Genomic DNA, 19,284 nt, shown 5'->3' with positions numbered 1-19,284 from the left:
ATTCTCCCCATTATAGTTTAATCAGCACTTATCTAACCAAAATTTGTCAAAATTTTCCAATTGTACAAGATTGTTCAATAGACAATTAATTAGCTTCAACACACACCACAATACCAAATAACGAACATCAAAATTACAACACTTGGGGAGAAAATAATATTGAAAATGAAATAGGAAACATAGCATATCATTTACAAGGGTCTAAAGTCTTAACGTGTCTAGACACTTTTTATTGCCTTCAAGCTGAAGAGATGGGGCCATGGATTCTTCTACGGTCTAGACTATTAATTCTAACTTTCTTGTCTGAAGGAGAAAAGATACACTTGTTGGTCAATTGTTTTTTGCTCTATTGGCATCAACCAATGATTTGGGGTTTATCCAATCACAAGAATCAATGGCTCATCACTACTCAAAACTCAAAAAACTCAACTAAATAATGAGATGCACGAGGCACAATATGTTGCACACACGCGTCGTGGTACATGAGTACCAAACTAATATTTCATATGGTTAATATTCGTGTTCAAGTACAAACCAGAAAGTGTGAGGCAGTTGATGCATGACATCTTAATTCTAAACAATGGACAAAAGAATGCTGATAAGCAATATTTTCTATACCAAAATCATGCATAAAAATTATAAGCCTTACTGTTAGTCGACCTTGCACATGATCAGATTAGTGTGTTTAGGACCCACTTGATTTAATGCTGAGATATAACAGCAAACAATGTTTGTAAGTTTCTCTCTGTTTTTCTTGCTGTATCCTCTCTATAAGACATCACTGATTCTCACCAATGTTTTATATGTTCTTTTTAAGATATCATTTAAGTACGATAGACACTTCCTTCAATTACCTTATCTTCCTCAGTTAGGCAACCAAAACTCCAAAGGTTTTTCTTGAATATCAAAGATGAAGGTGATCAATCATGCCTTGCAGAACAAAATATTCACTGTACTCTTCTAAGTTGGTTTCCTCATTTTTTTTAAATTTTTTTTTTTTTGCTGCAGTTACTAGGCTGGATGCACAGGAAACTTCGCCAGAATAGTAGTGAGCCATTCAAGGACTTGGTCATTGGTAAGTCATATGCTGTTATCATTATGTTCCTCCATACATGCATTAACTATGTGATGGCCATGAAATTAGTAAACAACCAGTGGTACATAAAAGCAAAATTTACCATACTACACATTAGATAACTTGATGATGACCTTTGAACTATAAGTTAAGGAGAATTCAAATACTCTCTTGCATACACTTATGATCACAAATATATGTAGGCCCATGAAGACACAGTAGTAAACCACCTAGGTACAACCATTGAAAGGCTATGATTAAATTAGAAGATTTATGAAAATAAAGTAGAATGACTGGCTAGAATTGAAAGTTGGAACATAAAAACTAGACTGTTTAAAAAGCTGTCAAGGGTAATAAGATCCATAAAATCTCTATTAGCATAAGATCAGAATTTGGCAGAGTCTAGCTAGCTGAACGCTATCATGGAAATCCATTTCATGTTATGCTTCTCAATTACCATAGTTCTTTAAAATTTGTTTGTTTCAGGGAATTCTTGCAATTGTCTTTCAGGGCAGGCACCACTTGATGATGAACAAGTATATCAGAAACCAAGCCTTGGGGTCAAACTTTCCAAACATGCTCAGAAAGGTCACAACAACCTTAGAAACTCTTTTGCTGGTGTAGAAGCAGCAAGGGTAGATGAAGACTATGAGGGAGAATACTTCCCTGGCTTCCTTGCAATTGGAACTCTTGGTTCAGAACCAATATCCGACCCATCAACAACACCATCATTTCCCATTTCTGTTGAGAGCATAACTGAAAAAGAAGATGAAGTCACTGAGAATGATCTGAAGCTCATCAATGATGAGCTGGAGAAAGTGCTAGGAGCTGAAACCAAGGATGATGTCAGCATTGACTCATCAAGGAGGACTAGCCATGTTAGCACTGGGAGAAGCAGCCATGTCAGCACTGGGAGAAGCAGCCATGCGAGTATAATAACACTCAGTGGAAAGCCAATAGAAGGCACAGAAGCAAATGGAAATGGTGCTGCAATTTGTCCACTCCAGGGATATCTCTTTGGAACAGCTATTGAACTGTCTGAAACAACAACAACTGCAGCAGCAAAGAAAGAACATAGGACTTCGCTCGGGGAACTGTTTCAGAGAAGCAAATCATCTGAGGAGAATTTCGGTGCAAAATGCGAAAAGGAGGACAAAAGAGCCGAGAAGGAAGTGGACAAGTCTTCCATGAACCTGATGAAAGAAAAGCTGAAGAAAAGAATGCTCCATGCTTATTCCAAGAATTCTACTTCAATAAATGGTGGGCCTATTGATTCTGCTTCTGCTGAGACAAAACTGAATAAGGTACACAAATAGTTTCTATAACTAGCCAACCTTAACTTTCTATTTGCACTTGTGTATGTATAACTATTATGCTATGCATTACCATTATCTTTAGTAAGAGTAATGATTATCAACGAACGGGTCACATTAAAATTGTATATAAATATATTGGATAAGGACTATTATATAAAGTAACCAGCATTTTAAAGTTCTTTCCTTTTAGCCTTAAATAACATATTATTTATTTATGCTCTTAGTCTTTGCATGTTGTATTATTCTTTCTGGTCATGACTTGAGCTATTCTTGTGGTTTTTAGATTCTCCATATGTTCCGCAAGAAAGTTCACCCTGAAAGTTCAACAGCTGCACAAAAATCTGGTAAACACCATAAGAACCAGAAGAAGAAGAAAACAATCAATAATGGAGGCTACAACAAAAGTGACCTGGTGCATCCAGAGGAAGATTCATCTGTCAACAGGGAGTACTGGATCAAAACAGATGCAGATTGTAAGTATACAATTTTTTTTTTCATAAGCCTATTTCACAGTTTAACCTATGCTATGTATTTCTATTTTTCATAAGCCAATTATAGAATTTCATGATTCACTTGATGAAAGCAGCAACTGATTGTAACACGGCGGCAAATCATTTGTAGCATGTCTATTTTCAGTTTCAGTCTTATGTGTTGCTTCTTCTACCCTGACTCAGTTTTTTTGTTTTTTTGTTTTTTTTTATTTTCTTTGCATTGCAGACTTAGTTCTAGAGCTGTGAAAGATGGAGCAGAAATTGTGCTGTTTATAAGCTGTCATCCTCTATTAGTAACACCTAATATTGTGTTTGTACTATGAAAACTTATATATAAAACGAATAATTGAGGTAGTTTCAGTGTCTACCTCATAGTGGTCAGTGTGAAATGTAAGATTTGTCTAGTAATAATAAAAGAAGAAAAAATAAAAACCATAGCAATTGAGTTGACAATATAAACTATGTATAAATTATAATCACAGAATCCACCGTCAAATCATCGAGGTAAGCAAGCATGATGAATAAATAACAGGAACTAGTTTATGGGGAGGGATCTATACATGACACTATATGTTTAAATTGTGCTTGTGGCTATTTTGATAAAGATTTGATTATCTTTTATCTCAATAGTTGAAACAAGTAACAATTTTTCATTTTAGTCTCAATAGATTGAACAATCTCATTTTTGTATATATTGTTGAATTTTTTTAACCTTTATAGTCCTTGCAGTCTAAAATCGTCTAATATTTTGATCTTTTAAAATTGTTACAAATTGAAAGTATCAAAATTTTTTGGTATTTTTTCACCATCGGTTTCAGTTTTGTAATAAATTTTAGACACTGAAGACTAAAAAGATTAAAAAATTATAACTATCTGAGACTAAAATTGAAAGTTTTAAATGGGCCCATATAAAAACTTGTTACAACTATAGAATTAAAAGAATAATTAAACCATAAAATATCAAACATCCAATCATGATGGATAAAGGTTTTGTTGAAACTTAAAACATAATTGAATTTGATTGATTTATCAATCAAGAAAAAATTAGGGAAAGGGCAATTATTTCACACTAATTACCTTGAAGTTTTACAAAATTATATAAACTTTTTTTTTATCTACTCTTACATGTCTTAGTTTTTGAAAAATGTATATTGACGTCCCCTTATTTGTTACACTAATTTTCCTTAATTGTTTAAAAAACATTACACTAGTCTCGTATAAGGGAGGTTACTATAAGTCTGTAATGGTTAAAACTTAAAAAAGCATCGAGAGTTTGTGTAATAGAGATAAATAGTATAATTTACTCTTATTTTTATTAACTTTCAATCAATAACACAATAAACTAAAATTAGATAAACAACTAATTAAATTCAATTAATTCTTTTACAACTTTATTTTTTAAATATATTTTCTAAGATTTAGTTAACATGGCATTCTAGAATAAAAGAAATTAAAATTCTTCTTTATCTAGTTAGTTATTAACAAAAAAAATATGAAAATGAGACATCAAGGATTTGTTTTTGCTTATAAATATTTTTTTAAAAAATAAAAAGAAAATATTAGAATTTAATAATTATTAAAAGAAATAAAAATATTTTCAAAACTCAAATATAGTCTTATATTCCTTTTTCACAAGCTAGCAATATTTGTTTTTCTTTTTCAGGAATTATTTTTTTGATTTATTCACCTTGTTTTTATTATTTTTTTTATTAGAAACTAACAAAAAAAAAAAAAAATTTTAAAAAAATCTTATTACATTATTTTAAATGAGATGAATGAATTTTTTATAATTATATTTATAGTGCCTAAAATTTGCGGTAAATTCATTTTCTTCCCCCCAAATTGATAAAAAAAAAATACAGTTTCTCAAATTTAAAAAATACATTATTAGTGATTGGAGTTAGACATTTTTAACAAAAGTAGTGAAATGAGGTTGACACATTTCAAATACTAACAATCACTTATTCCCATTTTTGTTAGCATCGTCTGACCATAGAGATTAAAAAAATTAATTTGAGGAATTAAAATATTATTTTTTAAATCAAAAGACTAAAAAAATTATTCCAAATTTTAGAGATTAAAAATATAATTATTTTTTATTATATTTCTCGGTTTTTAAAGTCTAAGAAATATAATAAAAAAAATATTTTAACAGTATCATGCATACATATATTTTTGTTTTTAGCGCAAATTTTATGGCAACAAATTCAATACAATAATAAAAATAAAGAATGACACGATTACATGGATGGAAGGAAGTGCTTTAGGTTTTCTTTTTCATTTTAATTGTTTTTTTTTATCTTATTTGTTATGTTTGCATTTTTTTAATTTTATTTTATTAATTGTAAACCTTTTATTGATTGTACTCATTATATAAAAATTAGAATAATTATCTTGAATGGAAGCGTTTTTAGAAGTTACTTTCAATGAGAGTATTCTTAGGGTTGCTTAGCCTCTTATCTTTTTTAATCTGTTTTTTTTATTAAAAAAATCAATATTTAAAAAATGTCAATGGTTCAAAGCATAATTGTATCTTGACATAAATGGCTTATTTTAAATATATAAGTACAAAAAATGTTATTTTTTATTATTATAATTATAATATATTTTACATATTTAAAAGTATTTGTTTATCATAAATTTTAATTATATTAAATAAATTTTTGTTTTCTGCATAATACTAGTTAAACTAAAAAAAAAAAAAAGTTTATTTGGGATAAGCATCGAAATCCTTGAATAAGTGATTCTCCCATTAATTTGATGTAGGACAGGAAAAAGAACCAAAAGATAATTTTAGGATAAATTTGTCAGATTAAGGAAACATTAAAATCATTAAATGGTTTGCCTATCCTTAGCTAAAACCTAAAAGATTCGTTTCCCTGTCACAGAATGCACCCCAAGCTTTCTAAGAAAAGCCATCGACAAGAATAAACCCGTCAGCTAAATATTATATAATGTTCGTATTTTCTATAATAAAGTTTAGCTACTCAATCTTGATTCTTTTATTAAAAGAGTGAAATCTAACCTTGGCACCTGACTTATTCAAGAATATAAAGTTGAAGTTCCTTTTATCTAACTTATGCAACACTTTAGATTTTTTTTCCAAATCTGTTTAGAAGTATATTTTTTTAGTTTATTAACTTAATATTTAATAGATATCTTCAATTCTATAAAATGAAGAAAAGAAAAAACATGCATATGACAAATAACAAATCTCTAGATAGAATTACAATTAATAAATAATTAATATTATCAATATGATTCCATATCTAAAATTATACTAAAAAATGAGCCTATATATATATATATATTTGAACTTATTATATTTATGAAATAAAGTATGAGTTTAAACTTAAGCTTATTAGTTATTAAACAGGCGAAATTAATTCAAGCTTTGAAGATTGAAGTTTATACACATGCATTTCTATTTTTTATTCTTAAATTAAGACTCTGAAGATATTTGTTAACGTTCTTCTCCTCTTTATTTTCCTTTATATCTTTTTGCATCCGAACAATGCATTAATAGTTTTTGAAGATGGGTCTGCAGGCAACCTATTAGAGTAAAAAAGTGTGGGTGTGAACATTATGCAGGCAAATTATTTAGTTCTCAATACGAAATTCAATCACTGTCTTTAGTTTCGTGAGTAGTGTAAGTTGTAAAGAACCGTCAAGTGTATTGGATGGAAGTCAAGGTACGTAGTATATGCTTGGATTAAAATCATCTCCTACTTAAAAGAATCATCCAAAAATAACTCTTGAACATTTTGAAAGAAAAAAAAACAGTTCTTAAAAAACAAAACGACAGCTAATTAATTCAGAGTGAGTTTTTATGCTTGATTAATTCTTTTATTAAACAAACGAATTATATATATGCAAACGATCCAATTAACGAAGTGTATGGTCTATTGCTGTATTTTAACTATGATTTGAATAGATATACACAGTTAGTGTTTTTGCATTTTTTTTTTTGACTGAATTGTGTTTTTGCATCATCAATCATAAAAATCATTTTTAGTATGACTTATAAATAAAATATTAATTATAAAAATTAATAAACTTCTTATATAGCATAATGATTTGTTATTTAATGATAATATAAAAAAAAATATCATCGAAGCATACAACTTTTTTTTTCCTTTTTAATTATTCTCCAAACAAACGTAGAAAACTATATTTTCTTTAGACAAAATACACTTAAAAAAGCAAGTCAAATGAAGAGCAACATAAATATTTTAGCTGTAGATTGTCCTGTCATGTTGATTGTGGTCTAAACCAAGCAGTGACTTTGATTTAACTTTGAACGCCCGTTTGTAGAATATCTATTCTTTCACATCCAATTAAACTCTAGTTTGAATGTGTATGAGAAAATGTTTCCAAACATTGAGATACCCTCTATCATGTCATAATTCTTAGATATGACTCAAATATATCATGACTCTGAGATATAAAACATAGGACTTTTATCCTAAAGTCAATCATAAAGAAAGACTTATTATATATATCTTTGAAATTTAATCACCCTACCTTATTTGCCCAATTATTCACCTACTCATGCACACCCCCCCCCCCCCCCCCCCTTTTTTTTAATCTCAATCATGAATCATCCTCATCCATTCACCCTTCAATAATGATGCAGAGATAATGGGTAAACAAACCACGATGGGAAAAGTTGATAGGTGTTTGTAAAGTATTATTGCTTTTAATTATCGCATTGCCATCAATGAAAGTTGTCAATTAAATTTTCATAAACATTCTCTTCTAATTTCATTTCACATGGGAATTTGATAATCTTACATCCATTTTTAAGATAAAATAGTTCGTGTATTAACAATGTAAAGAGATTAATAAAAGAAGCAAAATAATACAAAAAGTTATTTTATCTGTCAAAAAAATAACTTTATTCGGATAACCCAAATTAGTCTTGATCGAAGGAAGATGAAGACGAAAATGGATTGCAGATGATTAATAAGTAAGGGTAAAAGGAATAGGGTTAGTATAATATTTAAACTCTTCGAGTGCTATCTTTCAAAGTTTTCCTTTTTTTTATTGAATTTTTCAAAGTTTTCCTCTTCATCACTTTTTTTCATTTTCTGGTGGCTAAGATAACACTTAAGCTTAAGTTGATATGGTTTCTTTAATTCTTAGAGTGATATTCAATGCTGGTGATACTTTGGAACATGCATTGCTTGAGATCGATCTACCGTTTTTCATACTAGTATACTTTACTACTAGTATTAATTAAATCTCTTGGTGATTTGTTTACTTTATATAGGTTGTTATTCCGATAAATATGTTTTTAGTTTTTATATTTTAGTTTTTTTTATTTTTAGTCCTTGAAATTTCATATGGTTTAATTTAGTTCATGTATTTTATTAAAAATGTGTTTTAGTCCTTTTGTAGTATTCTTTACAAATTACATTAATTTTTAGGAAATGGATTATTAAGGGTGTGTTTGATTTGCATTTTCATTTTCTATTTTCATTTCCTGTTTTCATTTTCTGAAAACTGTTTTCATTTTCAAAAGATTAGAATTTTGAAAATATGTTTAGTTTGACTTCTTATTTTCTGTTTTCATGAAATAAAAATACTGAAAATTTATGATATATTAATTTCTTGTCTTTTTGTATTTTTAGATTTGCTTAAAATTACATTCATTGTCATCACAATTTCATTTTACTTTACCCGGAATGAGGTTTCTGTTCTCAACTCAAAACACTGAAAACGAAAATTTATTATTTTCATTTTCTGGTTATTTCCTGTTTTCATTTTCACTGAAAATGTTTTCAGAAATCTAACCAAACACATTTTCATCACCGTTTTCTATTTTCAGTGAAAATAAAAATAGAAAATAATCAAACCAAATACCCTTATAATTTTTCCACACAGGGGCACATTCCTTTTGTCTTGGTTGGGAATGACAAGCTCTTAATTTCGAACTACAATTCCTATGTATAGATATGAATCTGGAACCATGCAAATTCATAGAACACTTGAAGAATGAAAGTGAAAACAAAGACAAAAATGAAATAGTTGAAAATGAGAGTTCAGTGTGTTCGGGTAAGACATTTTCATAATTTCTTTTTTTTATAAAAATTCACGTCATTGTAATTAATTTACAATTTTTTTAAAAATCCTCACTATTAATTATAACAGACAAAATTAACGCCTTTGGAGGAAGCAAAAACATGATTTTAATAAAGTAGAGGAACTAAATTAAACGATATGGAACTCATGGATTAAAAACATGAAAAAGTGAAACGAAGAGACTAGAAACATACTTTTTTATAAAATTAATTAAGGAAAATGTCTTTTTTTTTTGTTTTTCGATATAAAATTTGTCATCTATGTATAATGCATAGTTGTTTAGATGAGTTGTTTATCATAATTTTGCAAGTCTTATGATGTTACATAAATTTAGACACTTAAACCTGAAATTCATTTTAAAGTTAAAATTATTGAAGTGAGTGATTAACTTAATTTTGTTCGTCTTATAATGTTTGAAAAAACAATATATTTATAGTATAAATTTGTTAAGTAATGTTATATCATCTGATGTGGGAAAAAATATTAAATAATATTACTTAAAATTAAGGTTCAATTACTCATTTAATCTTTATAATTTTCAAATTTTAGTCTTTATAGATAATAAGGAAAAAAAATTTAATCCCTGAAGTTTACATCTTAATTTATGAAAAGTCTTTGCTGGTAAAATTTTTTAATAAACAAAGTTAAAAACATTTAATGATAGTAACTTTTTGAGAATTAAAATGTAAATTTTAGGAACTAAAAAATTCACTTATTAATTATAAGAATTAAAATTGATAAATTTAAAAACTATAAAAATTAAATAAGTAATTAAACCTAAAATTAAATTAAATATTTTCATTAGAGATGTTTTAGGCCGCTTCAATTCGGAAGTGTCATTAATTATGAGGAGAACTTGTAAATTTTCCATCAAGACAAAATTATGCAGCCTCTCATTTAACCCAAGTATTTCAAGATTTGTTTGATTAGCACTTTCCACTCGGAGTAACGTTTTTAACGGATGCATATATATGTTTTTTGAGTTAAATTATTAAAAAAATGCAGAAATAATTTATAATGTTTTGGAGTAAACGCGTGTATAATAGTGAAAAAGGAACATCCAATAATCCATTTCAACACGTTGACTCTTCACGCAAAGTTTATGTTTTTCCTTATTGATTTACATGCATGATGATTTTCTTCTTCTTTTTTTTTTCTTTACCAGGACAGGATAATTTTCTTTATTAGTGAAAAAGGGAGTAACTTTTTTTCACTAGTTCTTAATTAGTAACTTCCCAACAATAACCTTTTGAATTAAATCAATAAATACAAACTTGAGAAATAGAAACTATTTGTCAATTTTCTTTTTTAACTTAAAAATTTCTTATGAATTAAAAAGCTTTAGTTTTAAAACTAGTTATGTCGTTCAATAAAATATATATTTATGGGTGTAAAATTATTTTATGGGAATAAAAATAGATAAAATACAAATATTAACATTTATTTTGAATACAAATTTCAGAAAATTGTATTAAAGCGTGTTGCTAACGCTCTTTATGATTTTATTATTTAAATATACTGATTTGAATTAGGTTTTATAATTACATATAAAAAGAAATTTATTGATTTAGAATTTTGCCGTTAATTTTAATCACTTAATCAAAGTATGAGTTAGGTGGTGTAGACTCAAAAGTAGTTAAAATTGGAGTTGGTTGGTGTGTTGGTGATTTTTTTTTAGACAAGGAGTTGGAGATACTTTTAATTTAATACTAATGAAAATGGCAATATTTTCAAATTAACTAATGAAATAGCATTATTTGATTTGAAGTTAATGTTGAAATAGTAGTGGCTGGGAGAGTGTAACCAGAGGAGATGAGTTGTCGGAATCCTTTGGGAATATTCTAGAAACCACATAATAAATAATCAATAACTAACTTTTGTAATTAATATATATATATATTATATTATATTTATATGGGCGAGAAAGGTCATAATAACGTTAACGTTCACATTGATCCACGTGTCTAACTCTCCCGCTCCGTCCATCTATCCGTTAACCCTACTCTCTCTCTTCTCTCTCTCTCTTCTGCAACTCTTTCCCGTTGCACACACACAGGAACAAGAAAACCCACCAAACTCTTTCTTTCCGAATAATCAAGAAAATTTTGACTAAAAAAAAGAAGAGAAAACGGTAATCGCACACATTCTTTCATTCATCGCAATGGGGAAGCTTCTCTGCGACTCAACCACCGTCGCCGAACCATTCCAAGGTTCGCCCCCGGCTGCGCTTCCGTGGCGGGATCCCAAACCAGAACCTATCGGAACCGTAGATCTCGTCGTTTCGGCCAACGTCGGTGGCGGGCCCTTCGCCGGCGGCGGCTGGGAAGAGGTCGTCGGTCTGGAGGAGCAGCAGCGGCGCCACCTCCAGAGGCTCCACGCCAAGGGAGTGCTCTGGAAGCCTCCGCCCGAGGAGGAGGACTCGTCGTCGTCGCCGCCGCCGTCTTCCTCCGCCCTCAGATCTGTTGTCTTCCGGCTCTCTCACGGCGGCGAGGTCTCCGCCGACGGAAACTGCCTGTTCACGGCGTCGCGGAAGGCGATGAGCGGCGAGGACGTGGACGCGCGCGAGCTGCGGCGGCGGACGGTGGCGCGGTTCTTGGAGGATCTCGGATCTGTGAGTTTTGAGGAGAGAGAAGCAATCGACGACGCGATTCGGCACATGTACTCGCCGGATCTGAAGAACGGTTGGGGGATTCATGTCGTTCAGGAGGTGAAGTTGTTGGCGAAGAAGGAGGATCGATTCGCTCTTGATTCGGCCATCGAAGAGCTTGTTCACCTCGGCATGCAAAGGTATTGAATCGTTACGAGTTTCATTCGTTTTTTTTTCTATGTGCTTTTGAATCGTTAGAAGTTTCAATCATTTTTATTTGTTTAAATTGAAAAGAGGAAAAGCAAGAATGAGTTTGTCTACGTTTTAATTGTTTCATTTCATAATATTTTGAACTAGTCCTAATCCTATTCCGTTCGTTTTCTTTTTTTAGGGTTTCAGAAATGTTGAGATTATAGGCGTAGAAGTTTACTTTGTTAGTTACATTAGAAGATTCACAGCTACAATTTATATGAAGACGAGAGAAACTAAAGAATGAAAGTTGTTTTGTTTGATTTGTTTCTGAGCTGCATTTCTTTTTCTTTGCTGTAAAGAGATTTGTGATTTTAACTTATTTCGATGTGAGAAGTGTTGAAATGGGGCATGGAAGTTCCAAGAATGTGCTGTTTGTTGTGATTGGTTTTGGTTGTTTTCTTTACTATGTGTTGTTTTTGTGATTGAAGAGAAATGGCGGCGGAGTCTATTTACAAAGAGAGATGTGTTCCTGTGAATGATGGTCCAAGTTGGGCCAAATACATGTTGATCTCTGGTTCTCCTGATGATGAATATGATATCATCACTTTGCAATATACTGAGGAGGGTTTATTATCTGTAGATGAGAATAGAGAGGGTCGTGCTGCAGCTTTCGGTGATGATATTGCAATTGAATGCCTTGCTACAGAGTTCAAGAGAGAGATATATGTGGTAATGAATGCCCTTCAGTGGACACTTGAGTTGCTTTTGGTGTTTGTTTGTATTCTTTCAATTAAGATGTTTCACCTGCTGTTTTTTAAATTTTGTGCAATCTCTATCCTCTTATTCATTAGGTAGTCATTTTCAGAAAATTATTATTTGGCGACAATCTTTATGCGCTCCTGCTTGATGTGCGGTGTATATTAGAGAAAAACTTTAATTTCTTTCTGCTGCTGCATGACAGTTCTCATCTAGTAAAAGCAAATTGAAATTAAATAATTTTTTTTAAGAAAAATGAACTTTATTATTAAGAGGTTTTCATAATATATTTATTATCCATGTCTGGGGTTTTCTTCAATTGCATTCCAGGAACTAATTGCTAGATTGATGGGACCTTAAAGAGCCACTTTAAATGAACTATTCAGTTCTGGCCTGCATTTGCAGATATATCCGTGTGACAGATTCAATTATTTATTTGCTTCTGTGCATTTATAAAGTAGTACTGTGTGTTAGAGTGAGTACCATCTGTTATGTGAATGCAAGGCAGTGGCTTGCTGAAATGTCATAACTCTTCCTGTAGGCTTGATTATGACTTTATAAATTGGGAAGGCTTGATTATGACTTTGTAATTGGGAATTCTTTTATAATTATCCGAGTTTCTTGTTTTCCCACTTTTTGATATGGGTATTGATTGTGGTTTCTCCTGATATAATTTACCCGTAATATAATGGGTGCAAAGGGAAAAATTCATCTTTTTTTTGTGCAGTTTAGTTTTTGTACATGTGGGTGGGTAATTTTCGGTCACCATGCTTCCATCTGAATTTGCTCATCATTTTCAGGTGCAAGCACATGGTTCAGATGCCATGGTCGATGAAGAAAATTGTGTTTTCTTCCTTCCACATCGTCCAAGGAGCCGAATTAATGAACCTCCTTTTTTCCTTTTCATGAAAGGAACAGGTAATGGAGAGCAAAATATTTTAATAGATATGGCCATTTTTGCTCAAGCTTTCAGCAGTAGTTTGTTTTCTCTATTTTTTCCTTTAATTTTTATTTTATTTTAATGAAATTTCTAAGCGAATTTCCACATACAGGTTGGTGCGGTGCTGGAGCTGACCACTATGAGCCCCTGATTGCTCATCCTTCCGCGTTTGGTTCCCAAGAAAAGGTTGCTGTGGTACTGTGAGGTTTCCCCGGCCTGCAATTTTGTGGAGTAGAAATTGAGTAGAATTAGAAATTTTATTCGCCCTATTTTATGGGCCACTCATTGTGGTTCTTCTCCGTCCCAGGGGAGAAACCTCATCGGGTAGCATTTGTTTTGACTCTCTTGACATTGCCATTGCCTGCAGTTTGAGCAACCCTAGAGTATTATTATTGTATTAGTTTCACCGGCTTCTGTTTTCTTGAGTTAATTAGAGGGTAGTGTGTTGTTCAAATTGGAAGAGTTGAGTTGTATCTCAGTGGATTTCATCACATTAATGAAGTGGCTTCATCTTTTCTAGGCATCTGCATGTGTCATTTTACATTGCATTCCAGAACGACATCATGGCATGTCTCTTCCCTAGGATTATCTCATAAGCTGGTTATTTTTCTACGTGTTAATGTTGTGATTAATCATATCTACAATTCAACTTAACTAATCTTTTATTCGAATGGGCTATTTCAGTAATGCACCCGAACAATTACGAAGCACGAATATATAGGTGACGTGGCTAATTTTAAAATGGAAAATTATATTTAGACATCCAAATGCTAATTGACACCCACTAAGAGAGTGAAAAAAGAGAAAATATATTATTATTATTATTATAAAGAAAAATTAGGAAGAGAGATAAAAAAGGAAACACATACGAAAACGATTATTCAAAATATAATTTACTCAAAATATAAAATTCAAATAAAATGTTTGTCATCCAAAATATAATTTACTCGTAATTTGAGACCCAAAGTATGAGTCTAATAGAGAAGATGAAGATTAAATTATATTTTGGGTAAATAATTATTTTTGATTCTTTCATTAATGATAACAAATGGAAGTTAAATAGATTGATAGATTTATCACACTTTTTTTTATTTTTTGAGATTAAATTTAAATTTTGAGATTAAATTATATAAATTTTTTAAAATATTATAATTTTTCTGTAGAACAAAGCAAAAGAAAACTAAATTTGATTTTAGTGATTAAGAGGGAAAATTTAATAAATATAAATAATACAATAAAAAATCTGTTCTATTCTCCTTAATATTTTTTTCCTGAGTATATTCTCCTTAATCTAAACACACTCTAAGTGGTATAGTAATTTTATTATTTGTCCTGTTTTACGATCATGTTGACATGGACTTAGGTGTCTTGGGCTCAAGTTTGAGAATTGTACAATTTAAATTATAAAAACTATAATTAAATTTAGCACACTTTCACACTCTTTTTTTTAAAGCTCTCTATGATAAGCCAAAGTTTATCAATTTTTGTGGGTTCGAGTTCTAAATGGAAAGATAAACATTAAATGAGAAACATTATCCATCAAAATTAATAATATTCAATAAATTTCATTCAATCATAATCATAGTGAGGGTTAAAAATATACTTCCTTCATCCCTAATTATAAGATATTTTTAACTAATTCACACCCTTTAAGAAAAATAGTTATCATATTAAATTTATCAATTATTTATACTATTATTCAAAAATTACTATTTTATTCTCTTTATCCACTTATTTGTTTTTTATTAATGTTTGAAGAGAGAATACTTAAATAAAAGTATGTAGGAAAAAAATAATTCATCTAGAAATTAAAAAAAAATCTTATAATTTTTTTTAAAAAAAATCTTATAATTAAGGACCGATAAAATAATATGAATGAGAGTGCATGTCAATAGCATTTCTGATTAAACAATTAAAAAGGTACCAGATTCATATTGCTCAAACACTATATGAGAACCAAAAGGATAATTAAGGAGAAGAGAAATACTATAACTTAAATTCATTATTAGCTTAGGTTTTATTGTCTGATAAAATTAAGCCTAAATTATATTAGTTTTTATTATTTTAAATAAAAACAATAATGGAATGGTTTACATTCTGGTTTTGCTAGCTGGGCCAATTGTCAGAAAATAATTGAATAGATTTGTTGATGCTTTAGCATGTGAATAGGAAATTCTTACCTAAATGATGCACGCACTTGAACAGAAAAGTTACACCGTGCATGTATCTAATAGCAATTAGATGTTCATTATTTTCAAAAGGAAAAGCTTATGAAAACAACTTGACAATTTAAAAGTATGACTATTATTGGTTTATTGGCTTAGTGCAATTAATTAGTGGCAAGAAGAGGTTACAAAAGTAGACGGAGAAGAACATTTGTTTAACGAGTGGGTTGTTCACTACTATCATTTTGGCTAATGTGTCATTGGCACAGCAACCCATGTTAAACATGCCAGAGTTTGTATGATAATGGAACATGCATGTGGGGTAATTTACTAATCTATGTGGTTCAATTAAGTGTGAAAGTCCCATTTTACAAAAAGCAACAAACAAGCACCACATACAATGCAACACTGTCATTTTGCCCTAAATGTCCATGCAGATTCATAAAAGTACGTACTACGGAACGTTGGAATTATTCACTCCTTTCTCTACAATTTCGTTGCTTTGTCCATCTATTTAATTTATTTTTTTCAGTGTGAAATTCCCATTGGGACCTCCTTGACCTTGTCTATAAAATGTCTCCACCTCGACCAATTTCCATATTCATTCACTCCTCCTCTCTCTCTCTCTCTCTCTCTCTCTCTCTCTTTTTTCTTCTTTGCGTTGTTTTTTATTCTTCCTTGTTGTTGATGCTCTCACCCTTCTTCCCCTGTTTCGTTGCTCTGTTCACCACTCAATACATCTTCTTAGAAAAGAGTTCCCTCTACCTTCTCAGTCTTGATACCTAACTGGAAATTCTTAAAGCATTCCCATCATCAAAATGATGTGAAAATTAGGAATGCTTTAAGAATTTCAGTTATGCATCAATCATGGCAGCTACACGTGAGAGTTATTGGGTCTAACTAAGTAATGCTTTGGCTCTTATTATATAGCTTTAAGAATCAGATTAAGCAGAAAATTTTATCTGTATTGATGTGAAACTAAAATTTATTCTTAAAATACATTTTTAATAAGGTATTAATTTCAAGGAATAATATTGACAATGATATATACTTCATGAGAGAAATTGATGATTTACTATATTATCTATACAATGACTCACTCAGCAATGAAAATGGACATATACTTTAATTTAGATAAGAGTAAATAATTATTTTAATCCATCAAAGTGTATAGCGGTATTAAATTAGTTCTTACAATTAATTAAAGAAATTCCAATTAAATAATTGATTCACATTCGTCAAATATTTTTAAAAAGACTTAAGTGATAATATTAATATATGTTTAATAATTCAAATGATTGTAAGCAATTAAGTTTAAAAACTTAGATGAAACAATAAAAAATTCAAAAACTTTTTTTTTTTTAGTTTTAAAGACTACTATAGGAGAATGCGTCACAAAAATATGCTTTACTCTCTAGATAAATCATACTTTCAATCAAGACTCAAGAGCTCAAAGTTTGTTGCTCCATAAAGGATCTCACCATTCTTAGTATCTCAAGCATTAGTTGCATAATTATGTCTATAAAGTTTCATATTAAAATATTAAAGATAAAATTATTATTTTTATATCAATTCATAATTCATATTTTAAATATCAATTAGCAGAAAATTTTATTTATAAAATTATCAAAAATTAATTTAGACAAATTTACATCACATGTATTTAATTCTATTTATAAATAAATTGAAGTGAATTAGAAGGGTACATGTATAAAAACTGAACTAGCAATGTGCATGGATGTAATAGCAATTAGATGTTGATTATTCTCCAAAGACCAAAGGAAAAGCAAGCTTATGAAAATGACTTGACCTTTTAAAAGTATGACAATTGTTGGTTTATTGGCTTATTGAAATTAATTAATTATGCTCCCATTCACTTTTGGACCACACTAGCTGTTACTTTCATGACCAATTTCATTCTTGGTTTCTTTTTTGTGTAGAATGATAACAACAAAGTTAAAACCTAAAATCTTATATATACTATTCCAATCTCAAATCCTAGTGAATTTCAAGGGAGAGGGTGGAACATTACATGACCATGGGATGAATAATTGGTCATAGTGGTCCACTACGAGTACGAGGATGGGAAATAATTGCAGGACAGTTTAATTACATCCAAAATTACAGCTACTACAATTTGTAGGCTTGCAGCACATTTGTCTAGTCTCCATTAGAACATCTTTGGCGACTAATGATTTTTTTTTTCTTTCTTTCTTTCTTGTGCCTATTTTTTGATTATGGATTGTAATAATGTTGCATTTTCTAATGCCTTTTAATTTGGTGCTAACTGAACACTCTACCAATGCATTGAAAATGAAATGAATTCTCATTCTGTTTGTGTTTGGCTCTTGTCTATAAAGAGAGTCACCCATCAACACTTGAGTTTCATTGCATTCCCACGCCCACCACTCTTCTCTCTGCTTCCTTCCCTGGTTATTGTTGCTCTGCCCCTCCCCTGTTTCGGTGCTCTGTTCACCACCACCAACATCTTTCTTCTCTTCTCTTCTCTTCTCTTGGTAAATATGCATTCCCTTGTTCCCAAACTTCCATCTTAGAAAATTAATGTGAAGCTTTAAGAATGAATGATCAGTTATGAAGGAAAGTTTTTGATTTAGGGATGACACTCCCATTCTTTGGTTTGTGCCACGCCAGCACAAGCATTTTCCACTGCTGCTTTGATCTGATTCGAGTTCTTGTTGCCAAAGCTTCTTGGTCATGGTGGCAGTGTCGTTCAGGTTCAAAACAGTCACGAATGTGTCTACTCCACAAACATCCTTTGCTCCTCATTCATGCACTCAACACTAGCAAGTCACAGCTTAGGCTCTTTATCTTAGTTTACTCTTTCTTGAGGTGGTATCCTTATACCAAGATTTTAATGTATGCCACTGTAAATAATTTCAAGTATATATTTATTTGCCACCAATGGCTTCACATTTAGTGTAGTATTAAAAAAATGTTCATTGGATGACAAGTTTGCGTTTGAATTATTATTATTATTATGTGGTTTTTATCCCCAACACTTTGCATCTTGGTTAGAGGTTGAACACAAGATTCGCTTAAAAATTAATGTTGATACCAAAGTCCAAGATGGAAAAGAGAAAAGAGTTTTCTCCTCTCTCATTCCCTGTGCTTGGCAACTCAGTTTTCCACCCTTGTCTTTTAGATTTACTATTAGATTGCAACTTATCCACAACCTGTGAGCTCAAACTGTGTTTGGATTTGACAAATAAGGTTGCTTAGCGGAAAACCAAAGTGCTTTCTTTACCTTGTGGACCCCAAATTTATTGATTAGTTCTCAATACAATTTTGATATGAAACTTATTCGTGAATTCTACATTTTTCTTTTATAATTAAATGATAATAATAATAATATAAAAATATTTTGTATTATTCATATATAATTTTTCTTTTTAATTTTGCTTAACCTTATTTTTCATTGACTTTAATATGTTTATTGCTGACTATTAATATGATGACGCAAGTGAGGCACTTTTCATGATGCAGACGCAGACATGCAGTACGACTGTACGAGTTTGGAAAAAAAATTTGGAAATTGTTATTAAATTGAGAAAAATTCAAAATTTGGTTAGGTGCACTGCGACGGGACATAAAGCAAAGACAAAACACAATTTTTTTTGTTAAACCGTGTAAATTAGAGTCTTTGATATCCTATGAAAT

General features: G+C 30.5%; 2 protein-coding genes across 3 annotated transcripts; both read left to right on the top strand.

Moving 5' to 3' along the window:
* The first annotated feature begins 594 nt into the window (after positions 1-594).
* Positions 595-3,429, top strand: LOC114385602 (protein LAZY 1-like). 2 transcript variants are annotated; one of them, XM_028345640.1, is made up of 5 exons: positions 595-916; positions 1,009-1,075; positions 1,562-2,379; positions 2,675-2,864; positions 3,109-3,429. In XM_028345640.1, exons 1-5 carry the CDS (start codon positions 911-913, stop codon positions 3,126-3,128), a joined length of 1,101 nt encoding a protein of 366 aa, XP_028201441.1. In that variant the 5' UTR covers positions 595-910; the 3' UTR covers positions 3,129-3,429. The 2 variants fall into 2 exon arrangements, with proteins under 2 accessions (XP_028201441.1, XP_028201442.1); XM_028345641.1 differs by having other exon boundaries at positions 596-916; positions 1,586-2,379.
* Positions 3,430-10,892: 7,463 nt separating this feature from the next.
* LOC114385586 lies at positions 10,893-13,964 on the top strand. Its single transcript, XM_028345639.1, has 4 exons — positions 10,893-11,753; positions 12,234-12,474; positions 13,302-13,419; positions 13,554-13,964. The coding sequence occupies exons 1-4, from the start codon at positions 11,128-11,130 to the stop codon at positions 13,643-13,645; spliced, it is 1,077 nt and encodes a 358-aa protein (XP_028201440.1). The 5' UTR covers positions 10,893-11,127; the 3' UTR covers positions 13,646-13,964.
* The last annotated feature ends 5,320 nt before the right edge of the window (positions 13,965-19,284 follow it).

The sequence above is a fragment of the Glycine soja genome, chromosome 2 (genome assembly GCF_004193775.1).
Source record: "Glycine soja cultivar W05 chromosome 2, ASM419377v2, whole genome shotgun sequence".
Lineage (NCBI taxonomy): Eukaryota > Viridiplantae > Streptophyta > Magnoliopsida > Fabales > Fabaceae > Glycine > Glycine soja.
This window is presented reverse-complemented; position numbering and strand designations above follow the sequence as displayed.